The sequence below is a fragment of the Triticum aestivum genome, chromosome 5D, assembly GCF_018294505.1.
Source record: "Triticum aestivum cultivar Chinese Spring chromosome 5D, IWGSC CS RefSeq v2.1, whole genome shotgun sequence".
NCBI classification, from domain to species: Eukaryota; Viridiplantae; Streptophyta; class Magnoliopsida; order Poales; family Poaceae; genus Triticum; species Triticum aestivum.
Genome location: NC_057808.1, coordinates 391,630,078 through 391,642,305, shown reverse-complemented (window position 1 = coordinate 391,642,305; position 12,228 = coordinate 391,630,078). Strand labels below are relative to the sequence as shown.

General features: G+C 50.8%; 1 protein-coding gene across 2 annotated transcripts; it reads left to right on the top strand.

Annotated features, from left to right (window-relative positions):
• Positions 1-202: 202 nt before the first annotated feature.
• Positions 203-1,386, top strand: LOC123125088 (non-specific lipid transfer protein GPI-anchored 19). Of its 2 annotated transcripts, none has more exons than XM_044545623.1 (3): positions 203-652; positions 766-843; positions 937-1,386. In XM_044545623.1, exons 1-3 carry the CDS (start codon positions 310-312, stop codon positions 1,098-1,100), a joined length of 585 nt encoding a protein of 194 aa, XP_044401558.1. In that variant the 5' UTR covers positions 203-309; the 3' UTR covers positions 1,101-1,386. The 2 variants fall into 2 exon arrangements, with proteins under 2 accessions (XP_044401558.1, XP_044401557.1); XM_044545622.1 differs by having other exon boundaries at positions 934-1,386.
• The last annotated feature ends 10,842 nt before the right edge of the window (positions 1,387-12,228 follow it).

Sequence of the window (12,228 nt, the reverse complement as noted above, 5' to 3'; positions counted from 1 at the left end):
GAGCCCAGGACTGCATAGATTCGAATCTCCAATAGATCAAGGGCGAGCCCAGGACTGCATGGATTCGAATCTCCAATACATGGGTAGAATTACTTTTCTCGGAGGCGTAGAATAGCGAGAGTATTGTGTATTGACTTGTCTGTTCCTTGCACGACGCAATGTCTCCGTTCAAAATATAAATCCTCTTACATTGACGCCTCTACCAACCCCTACGCCCCATCAATAAATAATAAGCTGCGCGCCCCCGCATGCATACGTACACCTCAATCGCGATCTAGAAACGACCAACTCGCCGATCAATCTCGCAGCATGGCGTCTAGCACCAGGTTTGCTCCCCTCCTCCTAGCGCTCGCCGTCCTCGCCGCGGCGGCGCTGGCCCCCTCGGCGTCGGCGGCGGCCGGGACGGAGTACTGCCGGGACACGCTGGGCGGCCTGCTGGCGTGCCACGCGTTCATGTACGAGGGCGCGCCGGCGGCCTCGCCCGCCTGCTGCGACGCCTACAGCGCCGCCTTCAACGCCGACCCCTTCTGCCTCTGCTACATCGCCAACGGTGTCTACGGCCGCTCCACCGGCTACGACGTCAACGTCACCCACGCCCTCGAGATCCCCACCAGCTGCGGCCAGGTCCAGCCGCCCATCCAGCTCTGCGACAGTAAGTAGCCACCATACCAAGCCTCGCATGATCGATCGAACTACGTATACTCTCTACCTATGTGCGCGACTGAACTCTGATCCGATCGACTAATTGATCGATGAATTTTGCAGTGCAAGGAGTGGTACTTCCTCCCTACGAGCCGGAGTCCGGACCCAAGGCTTCGTCGCCGGCGGCTCAGCCACCTTCAGGTATGTACTGGTAGTCGCTTGACACCGAGATCGATGGGAAACACTTTCGGTCGATGTCTGATCAGAGCTTTGGTTTGACTATTAATGCAGCAGGATCGGTAGAGCCACCACGGTCGTCTCCTGCGGCGCCGTCGTCGACTTCCCCGCCACCGCCACCACCAACAACAACAACAACCTCCGGCAGTGATCAATCTTCGGCGCAGATGGCCCTCGTGCTCTTCACCGTTGCTGCCGGCATGCTCGCGGCCGTGGCCTGAAGATGGGAATTGCAGCCGTGATAAGCTATGATATCAGGACTTGCAGAATATGAATATTAGCTGCAGATTGAAACATACATGTTGTTCGCAACATGTAATTATGTAATAGACTAAATATATAGGTTTTTTTTCTTTGGTTAATCAAATAGGTAGGAGTTAGATGAGGCTTTGTTAATTCTCATCTACTCCCTCTATAAGCTTTTATAAGACGTTTTAGATCACTAACCTAAAACGTCTTATAAAAGTTGAGGAATAGATGAGAATTAGCAAATCCATTGTTTTATTAGCGAAATTCTGGAACTAAATTGGTTATTTGGGTGTTTCTTGCGTGTATGACTATGACATACATAATCTGCCTATATCCAAGTGCATGCATTAATTAAATCGAGCAGGAGGCTCTATAAAGGTTACTTTAACCATGTACTCCCTCCCATAATATAAGAGTGTTTTTGACATTATAGTTCTTATATTGTGGAACGGAGGGACAACAATGTAATTTTAAGGTGTCAATAGAACATAGTCAAGGTACTTTACCCATATTACTGAGTTTCTCCACTCTCAACATTTGCGTTGGAAGGATTGGTTCCTACGATACTCACCGCTGCTGCTCTCCAGGGAAGCAATGCTTCTTTCTTAGCAAAAGTAGTCTACAGCCACCTACACCGCCTCTCTGAGATGACTCTTTTGGTCAGACATATGGATCCTCCCAAAACCCGTAGCCAAAAATTCAAAAAAAAAAAAAAAACCTAGCCAATACCTTCCCGGCACTGATGGGATCGAGCTTGCATTGCGTAATAGACTAACCAATGCCACGACCCGCGATGACCATTGTGTAATAGACTAACCAATGCATTGTGCCCCTGTTGTGCACATGATGACGTGCCCCGCTGCTACCAACATCTGGATAAAAGTTGACATCAAACCGATAGCATGTTGATGGTATCTCTCTCACCTACGAACCATCAGTTCAGTTATTACTGTATTTTGGGCACTTCTGCTTCATGATGATTAGGATCCAATCCAACTAAAAAGTTTCTCCGCAGTTAATGCATCAATCTCAAGATCGCCACAAGTCCACAACCACACTAAGGCCCCGTTCGGATTCCCTCCCACTCCCCAACAACTCTGCTCGGGAGCGGAGTGGCATGCAGCCATAATCTGAGGAGTCGCTAGAACGGCGCTCCACGCGCTCCGCTCTGCAGTGGGGGAGTGGAGGGTTGCCGAACAGTGCCTAAGTATCAAATGCATCGACTACACAGTAAGTCTCAAGTGGAAAGTTTCCTCCATAGAAGATTCACAAATCACAATGCAAACATATTGCTCGTGATTGGATTCAATCCTATGTTCCTGATCCATAACCCCGAACAAGAAACGACCATCAAATAATAAATCAGAAAGACATGAAAAGTAACCACGGAAGTAATCATAAGCCTCTAGCTATACATGAGTGGTTGCCGAATTGCTGCTCCGAATCGAGGCAAGCAAGACCAAGAAACAGGCCTCTGTAGCCATCTAGGCAAACCTTTTCATCTTCAGAGGGTCGTAATCTCATTACTGAACACTATTTAGGGATACTACCAACTCTACGTAGCCACTATGTTTGGGCTCAAATAAAAGCCTAGAGCTCTGCCGAAAAAGGAACAAACAAGACAGAGAGGTTTGATACTATAGGGCTAACAAAATGGACAGATTGAGCAAAGCACAAGAGAGACGTTTTTCAGACCATGGCTCTGAACAACATTTTCGCAAAGGAAAATCCATCTAAAAATTATACAGTATAACTGTTCATTCCGTAATCACGATAGCTTGACACCTAATAGTCAACATCATGGCATCGGTTGCACGGCTTCAGGACATTTAACTTGACTGTGGAGGGAACTTTTCCCTCGATGCAAGTCCGGATAGCCTCAAGCGTTTTAGGGGCTTCCACAAGAGTAGCCCTGCTCACATAGCATTTGCCAATTCTTTTGTCGGAACACCTTGGCCAACCATCAGTTATGTCCAGTGTGAGGCACTCGAGCGATGGTGTATGCTCCAGAATATGACATGTGAGCTGAACCAAGAGGTTTGTGGAATAGAAACTGGTAAGCTTCACATGCCTCAGATTGTCATAGCGTCCTGGAATCCGCCCCAAATGTGAGGTATCTTCAACGATCGAATCATCGTGATCTCGTTGCCACATTGGTGTCTGTAGATGAAAAGCCAACATACTTGAATTCATAGTTCTAAATGATACTCCATCTGTATCAAAATATAAGGCATTTTTTGACACTGCCAAAAAATGTCTTATATTTTGATACACAGGGAGTAGTCACTAATAAATATCGCAGCAGGGCAAACAGTTACTTACATTTAGGTTGAAGGTCTCCAAGCAAGGACACGCATCAAGGAAAGAAATGAACAAGAGAATATCACAGGCCGTGGGAAAGGTCCATCTCAATATTTTAATATCCAAATATTTGAGGTGGAGGAATTTTCTTGGCAGCATTGGCGGACTATACACCTTGCATAAAAATGTCTAAGATTAACCCCATTGCTATATAATAACTACCTGCAGCCATATGCATACACCTAAAAATTGTAGAGTATATACCTCATCAACCACCGAATATACAGTAAGATTTTCAAGATTTGGCATGGTGGACGGAAGCATGGAACGAGCATAACTGAGAACACATGAATGTGATATGAATATTTTCTTCAATTGCAATGATTCTCCGAGTAATAGTTGTACTTGTTGATCACCATGAAAGTGAAAACTGGAGATATTTGGAGCTTTGCTTTCTATCACTTGCAGTATGTCGCAATGGAACACCCTCAGGCACCTGAGACGCTGTAGGCAAGGTATGTTCAAGGAATTTATCTCACGGCAGCAGCTGAGTTCCAATTGCTCCAAAGCAAAAGAACCGGAAAGAAGAAACCCCAGCTCATCCCCCGTGATATGCACAAAACTCAGAGACAGATTCGTCAGGCTTCTCATGCAACCAGAGCCTACGGTGGGGTGGAAGGCACAACCTACAAATGTTAGATCACGTACGGAGTTTCGACACCCATCAGATAAGAGTGAGCATGGGATTTTGTATTAGGCTCTTTGTAGAATGGAACACCCTCTGGAGACAACAGTCGAAGGGAGAGTCCTTCTATCCCCGGTGCAATGGCAGTCTGGAGGCAACTATCGAGACAAGAATTGGTGTCGCCATCATATGGACCATAGAATTCAAGGTGAAGTGTCTTCACACCGACGCCCGAGTGGCTTCTCAGAATACGGCTAACTTTGCTGTTGTAATCTCTTGTCAATTTACTCTGTCTACGTGCATCTACATTGTAGCCCAATGTTTCCATACAAAAGCTGAGGTTGGGACGGCACTTCCATGAACTTCGAAACGCGCGAGAAACACAAGCAGCACGTGCAGCATCTTTCATTGGCAGAAAGGAGCATATATGAAGCCAGATATCCTGCATGCACAAGTAGAAGTTCAAGGTTTGAATTGCAGAGGCAAAAAGTATCAAGTGCAAGATGAACGCACGAAATATCACTACTTCAAATATGAATGTCATGAAAATTTTGATAAAATGCAACAAGTCAGCTTAAAATTTCCAAATCATAATGAGAAGGATTACACAAGAAAACCGCACGAGACACTAATCCATGACACGAAACCCTTGCCCTCTGTTTCCTCCATATCCTAACCTTCCTAGATCTTCCAGGCATGGGGAAAAAAGAGGAGACACGGGGAAAAGCAATCTGCTTGGCCCCGCCGTCTGCTGTCCCTGAAATTGCTCCTCTTATTAAATTAGCAGGTGGCAGTAAATGAACTAGACAAAAGGTCTTTGTGGAGTAATGTGCGCAGGCGCTCTCTCGGCTTGCATTCCTCGAATATCCTACCCCCTCTTATGGGCCTGCAGTCATGCTATGACACTCGTTGATTGTGGATGCACCTGTATCATGCCGTGGGGATTCACAACTCGTTGATTGTGAATGCTCCTGTATCACACTGTGAGGATGGGAATTCGTTGACTGTGGATGCTCCTATATTGCACCGTGGGGATCAGACCTGGTTGATTGCGGATGCTCCTGTATTGCGCCATGGGGATCGGCGGCTCACAAAGTCTTGGTATTGTGACCCCTCGTCAACACCCCACATCTGCCTGTGTTTCCGTTGGTGATGATACTTCTGCGTATGCTCGCTTGTCTTCGCTTCTCTTCAGCATCCATTTTCTTTCTACTACTGTTATTGTATGGTTTTCGGCCCGATTTTCCTCATAAATGGGGTCAACTTATTTAGGTTTTTTCATCCAGTTTTTCTTATGAACTCGAGCAGCCAACCAAGAGGGTGACACTCTCTTGGTATTTGGCCTCTTTGAGTAATATATTCAGGTGGAGCCCTCCCCCAGTTGAGTTATGTTATTCTCACACACTGCTTGTATTCATTGCTTCAGAGCTACATATAGACAGATTACAATGAGAGAGAGAGAGAGCAGTGGATCGTGGTTACAACGGCAAGAGCCGATAGTGCCTAAACTCTAGGGATAACTACGCACGTAATGCAGGTGGCCGTTGGACAGCCTGAGGAATCAGTCTTGCCAGTCAGCCACGCGAGACGTGAGGAAGTGGCGTATTCCAACACTCCCCCGCAGTCACAGCATGGGGCTCGCCAATGTTGAGACTGGACCGGAAGTCGAGGAAGACGCCCGTCGGCAGCCCCTTGGTGAAGATGTCGGCGAACTGCGAGCTCGTGGGCACATGGAGGACACGTATCTCACCGGGGGCAACGCGCTCGCGCACGAAGTGGAGATCGATCTCAATGTGCTTTGTGCGTTGGTGCTGCACCGGGTTACTCACCATGTATGTGGCGTTGATGTTGTCGCAGTAGACCACCGTGGCACGCGACGGAAGCTAATGGAGTTCACCGAGAAGCTGGCGGAGCCAAACTGACTCAGCGACGGCGTTGGCGACCGCCCGGTATTCCGCCTCGGCGCTGGACCGGGAGACGGTGTTCTGGCGCTTCGACGACCAGCTGAGCAGGTTGGGGCCGAGGAAGACACAGTAGCCCGAGGTGGACTTGCGAGTGTCGGGGCAGCCAGCCCAGTCGGCGTCGGAGTAAGCCACAAGGTCGGTGTTGGTGTCGCGGTGGATCCGAAGCCCGAGATGCGTCGTGCCGCGCAGGTACCGTAGGATGCGCTTCACCAGCTGGAAGTGGCAGTCACGCGGCGCATGCATAAACATGCAGCATTGCTGAACGGCGTAGGAGAGGTCCGGGCGCGTCAGTGTGATGTACTGTAGAGCGCCAGCCAAACTGCGGTAGAGAGACGGGTCGTGGAAGAGTGGCCCGGTGTCGGTGGAGAGTTTGGCCAACGTGTCGACCGGAGTGGAGATGGGCTTGCAGTTGAGCATGCTAGCTCGGTCGAGAATCTCCAAGGCGTACTGCTCCTGAGAGAGGAACAACCCGCGCGCAGTCGTGGTGACATTGACGCCGAGGAAATGGTGCAGGGCGCCCAGATCGGTCATCGCAAACTCGCGATGAAGAGCCTCGATGACAGAGTGGAGCACGGCGGTGGAGCTAGCGGTGAGGATGATGTCGTCTGTTAGAGTTATAATATAAGTCATGTATACCCCTTTGTATTTATCCCGTAGTATAAGGGGTTTCCTGCATATGTACCACACCTGTACATGTATATATATATCGGCCTATGGCCTCATGGGAATACAAATTGCATATTCCTAACATGGTATTAGAGCCTTAGGTTTTTTTTCGCACACGCAACTCATGCTCTCGATCCAATCTCTGGTCCACGCAGCCGCCGTCCTTCTCTCCGAGCGGTGCTGCTGTCCGGCGCCTTCACCAACTGCAGGTTCATCCTGCTCCGGCGCTGCTCTCTCGTGCCCCCAATCCCCACCCCGCCCACCGATTCCCCAATCTTCGCCGCGGCGGGACCTCCACGCCGGGACGCCTCCTTCCCTCCGGCGGAATCGGCGGCCCGCTCCCTCATCGGCCGTCCGAGGGCTCCGACTCCGCGCCAAGGGACCAGCGACCTGCCGCCGCAGCCGTCCGCGTCGGATCGGGCCCGATCTGTAACTTCGCCCGTCGTTCGCGGCTCTCTCTATACTATTTGCTCGACTGCCTGCCGCTCCCCGATCCCGTCCCGTTCCCGATTGGAAGCTCTCTCGTCGGATTTTGCTGCTTTCTCTCGCGCAAAAAAAAATTCTGTTGCATCGGGCTATGTTGCTGTCCCTCGCCGCCCGGTGATTCCTGACGGAGTTTTCAGTGTTTGCTCTACTGACCCCGTCTCGGACATGTGCCTTTCTTCCGCGCTTGGTGCTCGTTCGTCTGTGCTATCGTCCCCTGTGGCGACTCTCGCACGTGGTGATTGTCGCTCTACATCGACTCCTCCTGCGACTTTCATCGGTGATTATCGTTCTACACCGGCTCCTCTCACGGCCCCCATCGGATGTGTTGATGCATATGACTCTCTTGACCCGCGTCCTCCTTTGGCGCTTGGGGCTTGTCTGCATGTGCCCTCGTCTCCTTCACCGGCCTCTACGGATGATGTTGGTTATGCTATGTCGCCTCCTCTGGCGGTTTCCACAGGTGGTGGTGGGCCTGGTGGCCGCTCCTCTCCCAGTGCTACTGCGTCGTCTACTTCAGCTATGTACTTCACTGAGCAGGAGATTGTGGGACTTCGTGGTCTGCTCACTGCCTCCGGCTCTTCATTGCCGGGTGCATCTACGTCGACCTCTTCAGTTGAGCTGCTGACTGAGCAGGAGATTACGCGCCTTCGGTGTTTGCTCGCTGCATGCTCTGGTTCTTCACCGACGGTTTCTGCTGGTTCTGCTACTGACTCCTCTGGCATTGTGAGACCACCTTCAACACAGTCAGGTACATCTCCATGGATTCTTGATACTGGAGCATCTTTTCATATGACTCATGATTCATCCACCTTGTCTTCTATTCGTGCTCTTGATTCTCCTATTCATGTTCTTACTGCTGATGGTACCTCCCTCCCGGTTAATGGTCGAGGCATTCTTAGCACCTCATCTTTTCATGTTCCTGATGTTGCTCATGTTCCTCGACTTACCATGCAGCTCCTTTCTGGTGGTCAGATTGTTGACTCCGGTTGTCGGGTGATTCTAGACTTTGACTCTTGTTCTGTTCTGGACCGTCACACTGGTGCTCTCCTTGGTGCTGGCCCCCGACACCGTGACTCTCAGGGTCTCTGGGAGCTTGACTGGCTTCACCTTCCCTCCGCTGCTACCGCCGCCAGTCTTTCCCCCTCTGTTGCCTTGTCTACCAGCTCTTTTCAGCAGTGGCATCATCGCCTTGGTCACTTGTGTGGCTCTCGTCTCTCATCCTTAGTTCGACGTGGTCTTCTTGGATCTGTCTCCGGCGGTGTGTCTTTAGACTGTCAGGGTTGTCGTCTTGGTAAATAGGTCCAGTTACCTTATCCTCATAGTGACACTATGTCTCAGCGTCCTTTTGACCTGGTTCACTCTGATGTCTGGGGTCCAGCTCCCTTTGCCTCGAAAGGAGGTCATCGCTACTATATTATTTTTATAGATGATTTCCCTCGATACACCTGGATATATTTTATGTCTTCTCGTAGTGAGGTGTTATCTATCTATAAGCGTTTTGCTGCCATGGTTCACACTCAGTTCTCTACTCCTATTCGTGTTTTCCGTGCTGACTCTGCTGGAGAGTATATCTCCAAGATGTTGCGTGGAGTCCTTGCTGAGCAGGGTACTCTTGCCCAGTTCTCTTGTCCTGGTGCTCATGCTCAGAATGGCGTGTCTGAGCGCAAGCATCGTCACCTTCTTGAGACGGCTCGTGCGATGATGATCGCCGCCTCTCTTCCGCCTCATTTTTGGGCCGAGGCTATCTCCACTTCCGCCTATCTCATCAACCTTCAGCCGTCTGCTGCTTTGCAGGGTGGCGTTCCTTTTGAGCGTCTTTTTTATCGTTCTCCCGATTATTCGATGCTTCGCTTGTTTGGTTGTGTTTGCTATGTTCTTCTTGCCCCTCGCGAACGCACCAAACTGACCGCTCAGTCTGTTGAGTGTGTCTTCTTAGGCTACAGTGATGAGCATAAGGGCTATCGTTGTTGGGATCCTATCGGTCGTCGGATGCGTATCTCTCGCGACGTGACTTTTGATGAGTCTCGTCCTTTCTACCCACGCCCATCTTCCTCGATTTTTTCAGTGGAGGATATCTCTTTTCTCACTTTTCCTGACTCACCTATCACCCCCGTCGCGCCTGTGCCTATTCGTTCCACCCCCTCTGCTTCTCCACCTCTAGTCGATTTGCAGCAGCAACCATCTTCTCCGGTCTCCTCGCCTAGCATCTCACCAGATTCTACACCTTCATCTCCGGTGACTTCTTCGTCGTCACCCCCCGATTCTACCTTGGCCATTCCTCCTTCTATTGTTCCCTCTTTTCCTCAGCATTACACTCGTCATTCACGACCTGTGGATGCCTCCTTGGATGAGTTGTCCTCTTCCCCTCAGCCTACTTATGGCTTGCGTTCTCGTCCTCGTCCGCCTGTTGATTGCTTTGGATTTCCCAATGCTGGTGCTGCTGTTCTTGAGCCGACTTCTTATCGTCAGGCTGTCGTTCATCCTGAATGGCAGTTTGCGATGGCAGAGGAGATTGCGGCTCTTGAACGCACTGGTACCTGGGATCTTGTTTCTCTTCCTCCCGGAGTCCGTCCCATCACTTGTAAGTGGGTCTACAAGGTTAAGACTCGCTCCGATGGTTCTCTTGAGCGTCACAAAGCTCGTCTTGTGGCTCGTGGTTTTCAGCAGGAGCATGGTCGTGATTATGATGAGACTTTTGCTCCTGTGGCCCATATGACCACTGTTCGTACACTTCTTGCTGTTGCCTCTGCACGCCACTGGTCTATCTCTCAGCTTTTGTTAAGAATGCCTTTCTTAATGGTGAGCTGCGTGAGGAGGTGTACATGCAGCCACCACCTGGGTATTATGTTCCTGATGGCATGGTATGTCGTCTTCGTCGCTCTCTCTATGGCCTTAAGCAAGCCCCTCGCGCCTGGTTTGCGCGTTTTGCCTCTGTGGTCACTACTGCTGGTTTTTCAGCAAGTGCTCATGATCCAGCATTGTTTATTCACCTTTCTCCTCGTGGTCGGACTCTTCTTCTCTATGTTGATGACATGATCATCACTGGGGATGACCCCGAGTATATTGCCTTTGTAAAGGCACGTCTTAGTGAGCAGTTTCTTATGTCTGATCTTGGACCTCTTCGCTACTTTCTTGGGATTGAAGTCTCTTCTACCTCTGATGGCTTTTTTATATCCCAGGAAAAGTATATCCAGGATCTTCTTGCTCGTGCTGCTCTTACTGACGAGCGCACTGTTGAGACTCCTATGGAGCTCAATGTTCACCTTCGTGCTACTGATGGTGTTCCTCTCCCTGACCCGACGCGTTATCGTCATCTCGTTGGCAGTCTTGTCTATCTAGCTGTCACTCGTCCGGACATCTCTTATCCGGTTCATATTCTGAGTCAGTTTGTCTCTGCTCCCACATCGGTTCACTATAGTCATCTCCTTCGTGTTGTCCGATATCTTCGGGGCACGATCTCTCACCGTCTATTCTTTCCTAGCTCCAGTTCTTTACAGCTTCAGGCCTATTCGGATGCTACGTGGGCTAGTGATCCTTCTGATCGCCGTTCACTTTCTGCTTACTGTGTTTTTCTTGGTGGTTCTCTCATTGCCTGGAAGACGAAGAAACAGATTGCAGTTTCCCGTTCGAGTGCTGAGGCTGAGTTGCGAGCCATGGCTCTTTTGACGGCAGAGGTGACTTGGTTACGGTGGTTACTTCAGGATTTTGGTGTTTCTGTCACTACACCGACTCTGCTCTTATCTGACAGTACAGGTGCTATTAGCATTGCGCGCGATCCTGTGAAGCATGAGCTCACCAAGCATATTGGTGTTGATGCTTTCTATGTGCGCGCTGCTGTGCAGGATCAGGTCGTTGCTCTTCAGTATGTGCCTTCCGAGTTACAGTTGGTGGATTTCCTGACGAAGGCCCAGACTAGAGCACAACATGGCTTTTATCTCTCCAAACTCAGTGTTGTTCCTCCACCATGAGTTTGAAGGGGGGGTGTTGGAGTTATAATATAAGTCATGTATACCCCTTTGTATTTATCCCGTAGTATAAGGGGTTTCCTGCATATGTACCACACCTGTACATGTATATATATCGGCCTATGGCCTCATGGGAATACAAGTTGCATATTCCTAACATCGTCGACGTACAATAGCAGGTAGGCCAGCTGGTCACCGCGCCGAAGCACGAAGAGCGACGAGTCTGACCGAGACGCGACGAAGCCCAGCGTCCGTAGGTAGGTGGTGAAGCACGTGAACCACGCGCGCGGCGCCTGCTTGAGACCGTATAGAGAACGGTTCAGTCGGCACACATGCGATGGCGAGGCAGCGTCGACGAAGCCAGACGGCTGGTGACTGTACACCGTCTCGGAGAGGTGACCGTGGAGGAAGGCGTTCTTGACGTCCAACTGATGAATGGGCCACGACCTGCCGGCGGCGAGGCTCAGAACCGTCCGGATGGTGGCCGGCTTGACGACTGGGCTGAAGGTCTCAGCGTAGTCCACACCAGCTTGCTGAGTGAACCCCCGAAGCACCCAGCGCGCTTTGTACCGAGCGAGCGTGCCATCTGGATGGAACTTGTGACGGAAGATCCACTTGCCCGTGACGACGTTCGCACCTGCAGGACGAGACACTAAACACCAAGTATCATTCCGAATCAGTGCGTTATATTCCTCTAGCATGGCGGCGTACCAGTTCGGATCCTTGAGTGCGACGCGGTAGGAGGAGGGAATCGGACTAATACTGGGAGCAGTGGCGTGAAGAACTTTGGGTTGAGCAAAACCCGATTTCCCTCGAGTCTGCATGCGGTGGGCGTTGGCAGGAGGCGGGATCGGTATAGCACGGGGTGGGAGCCGCGGGACAGGTGGCGCGGGCGGGATGGCTGCATGGGAGCTGTCGGGGGAGACAGGCGTGGGGGATGGGGACGTGGGTGGTGATCCAGGGGCGGTGTCGCGGCGTGGGGTGGGGTCCCGTGGTGGTGGCATGCAGGGAGTGGACGGGGGCGTGTGCTCCG

What these genes read in the sequence shown, in the direction of transcription:
- LOC123125088 (XM_044545622.1), top strand. Translation starts at nt 310, where the DNA reads ATGGCGTCTAGCACCAGGTTTGCTCCCCTCCTCCTAGCGCTCGCCGTC. An exon ending in GCCCATCCAGCTCTGCGACA is followed by an intron (nt 653 to 765) that starts GTAAGTAGCCAC and finishes TGAATTTTGCAG; the next exon opens with TGCAAGGAGTGGTACTTCCT. An exon ending in GGCGGCTCAGCCACCTTCAG is followed by an intron (nt 844 to 933) that starts GTATGTACTGGT and finishes CTATTAATGCAG; the next exon opens with CAGGATCGGTAGAGCCACCA.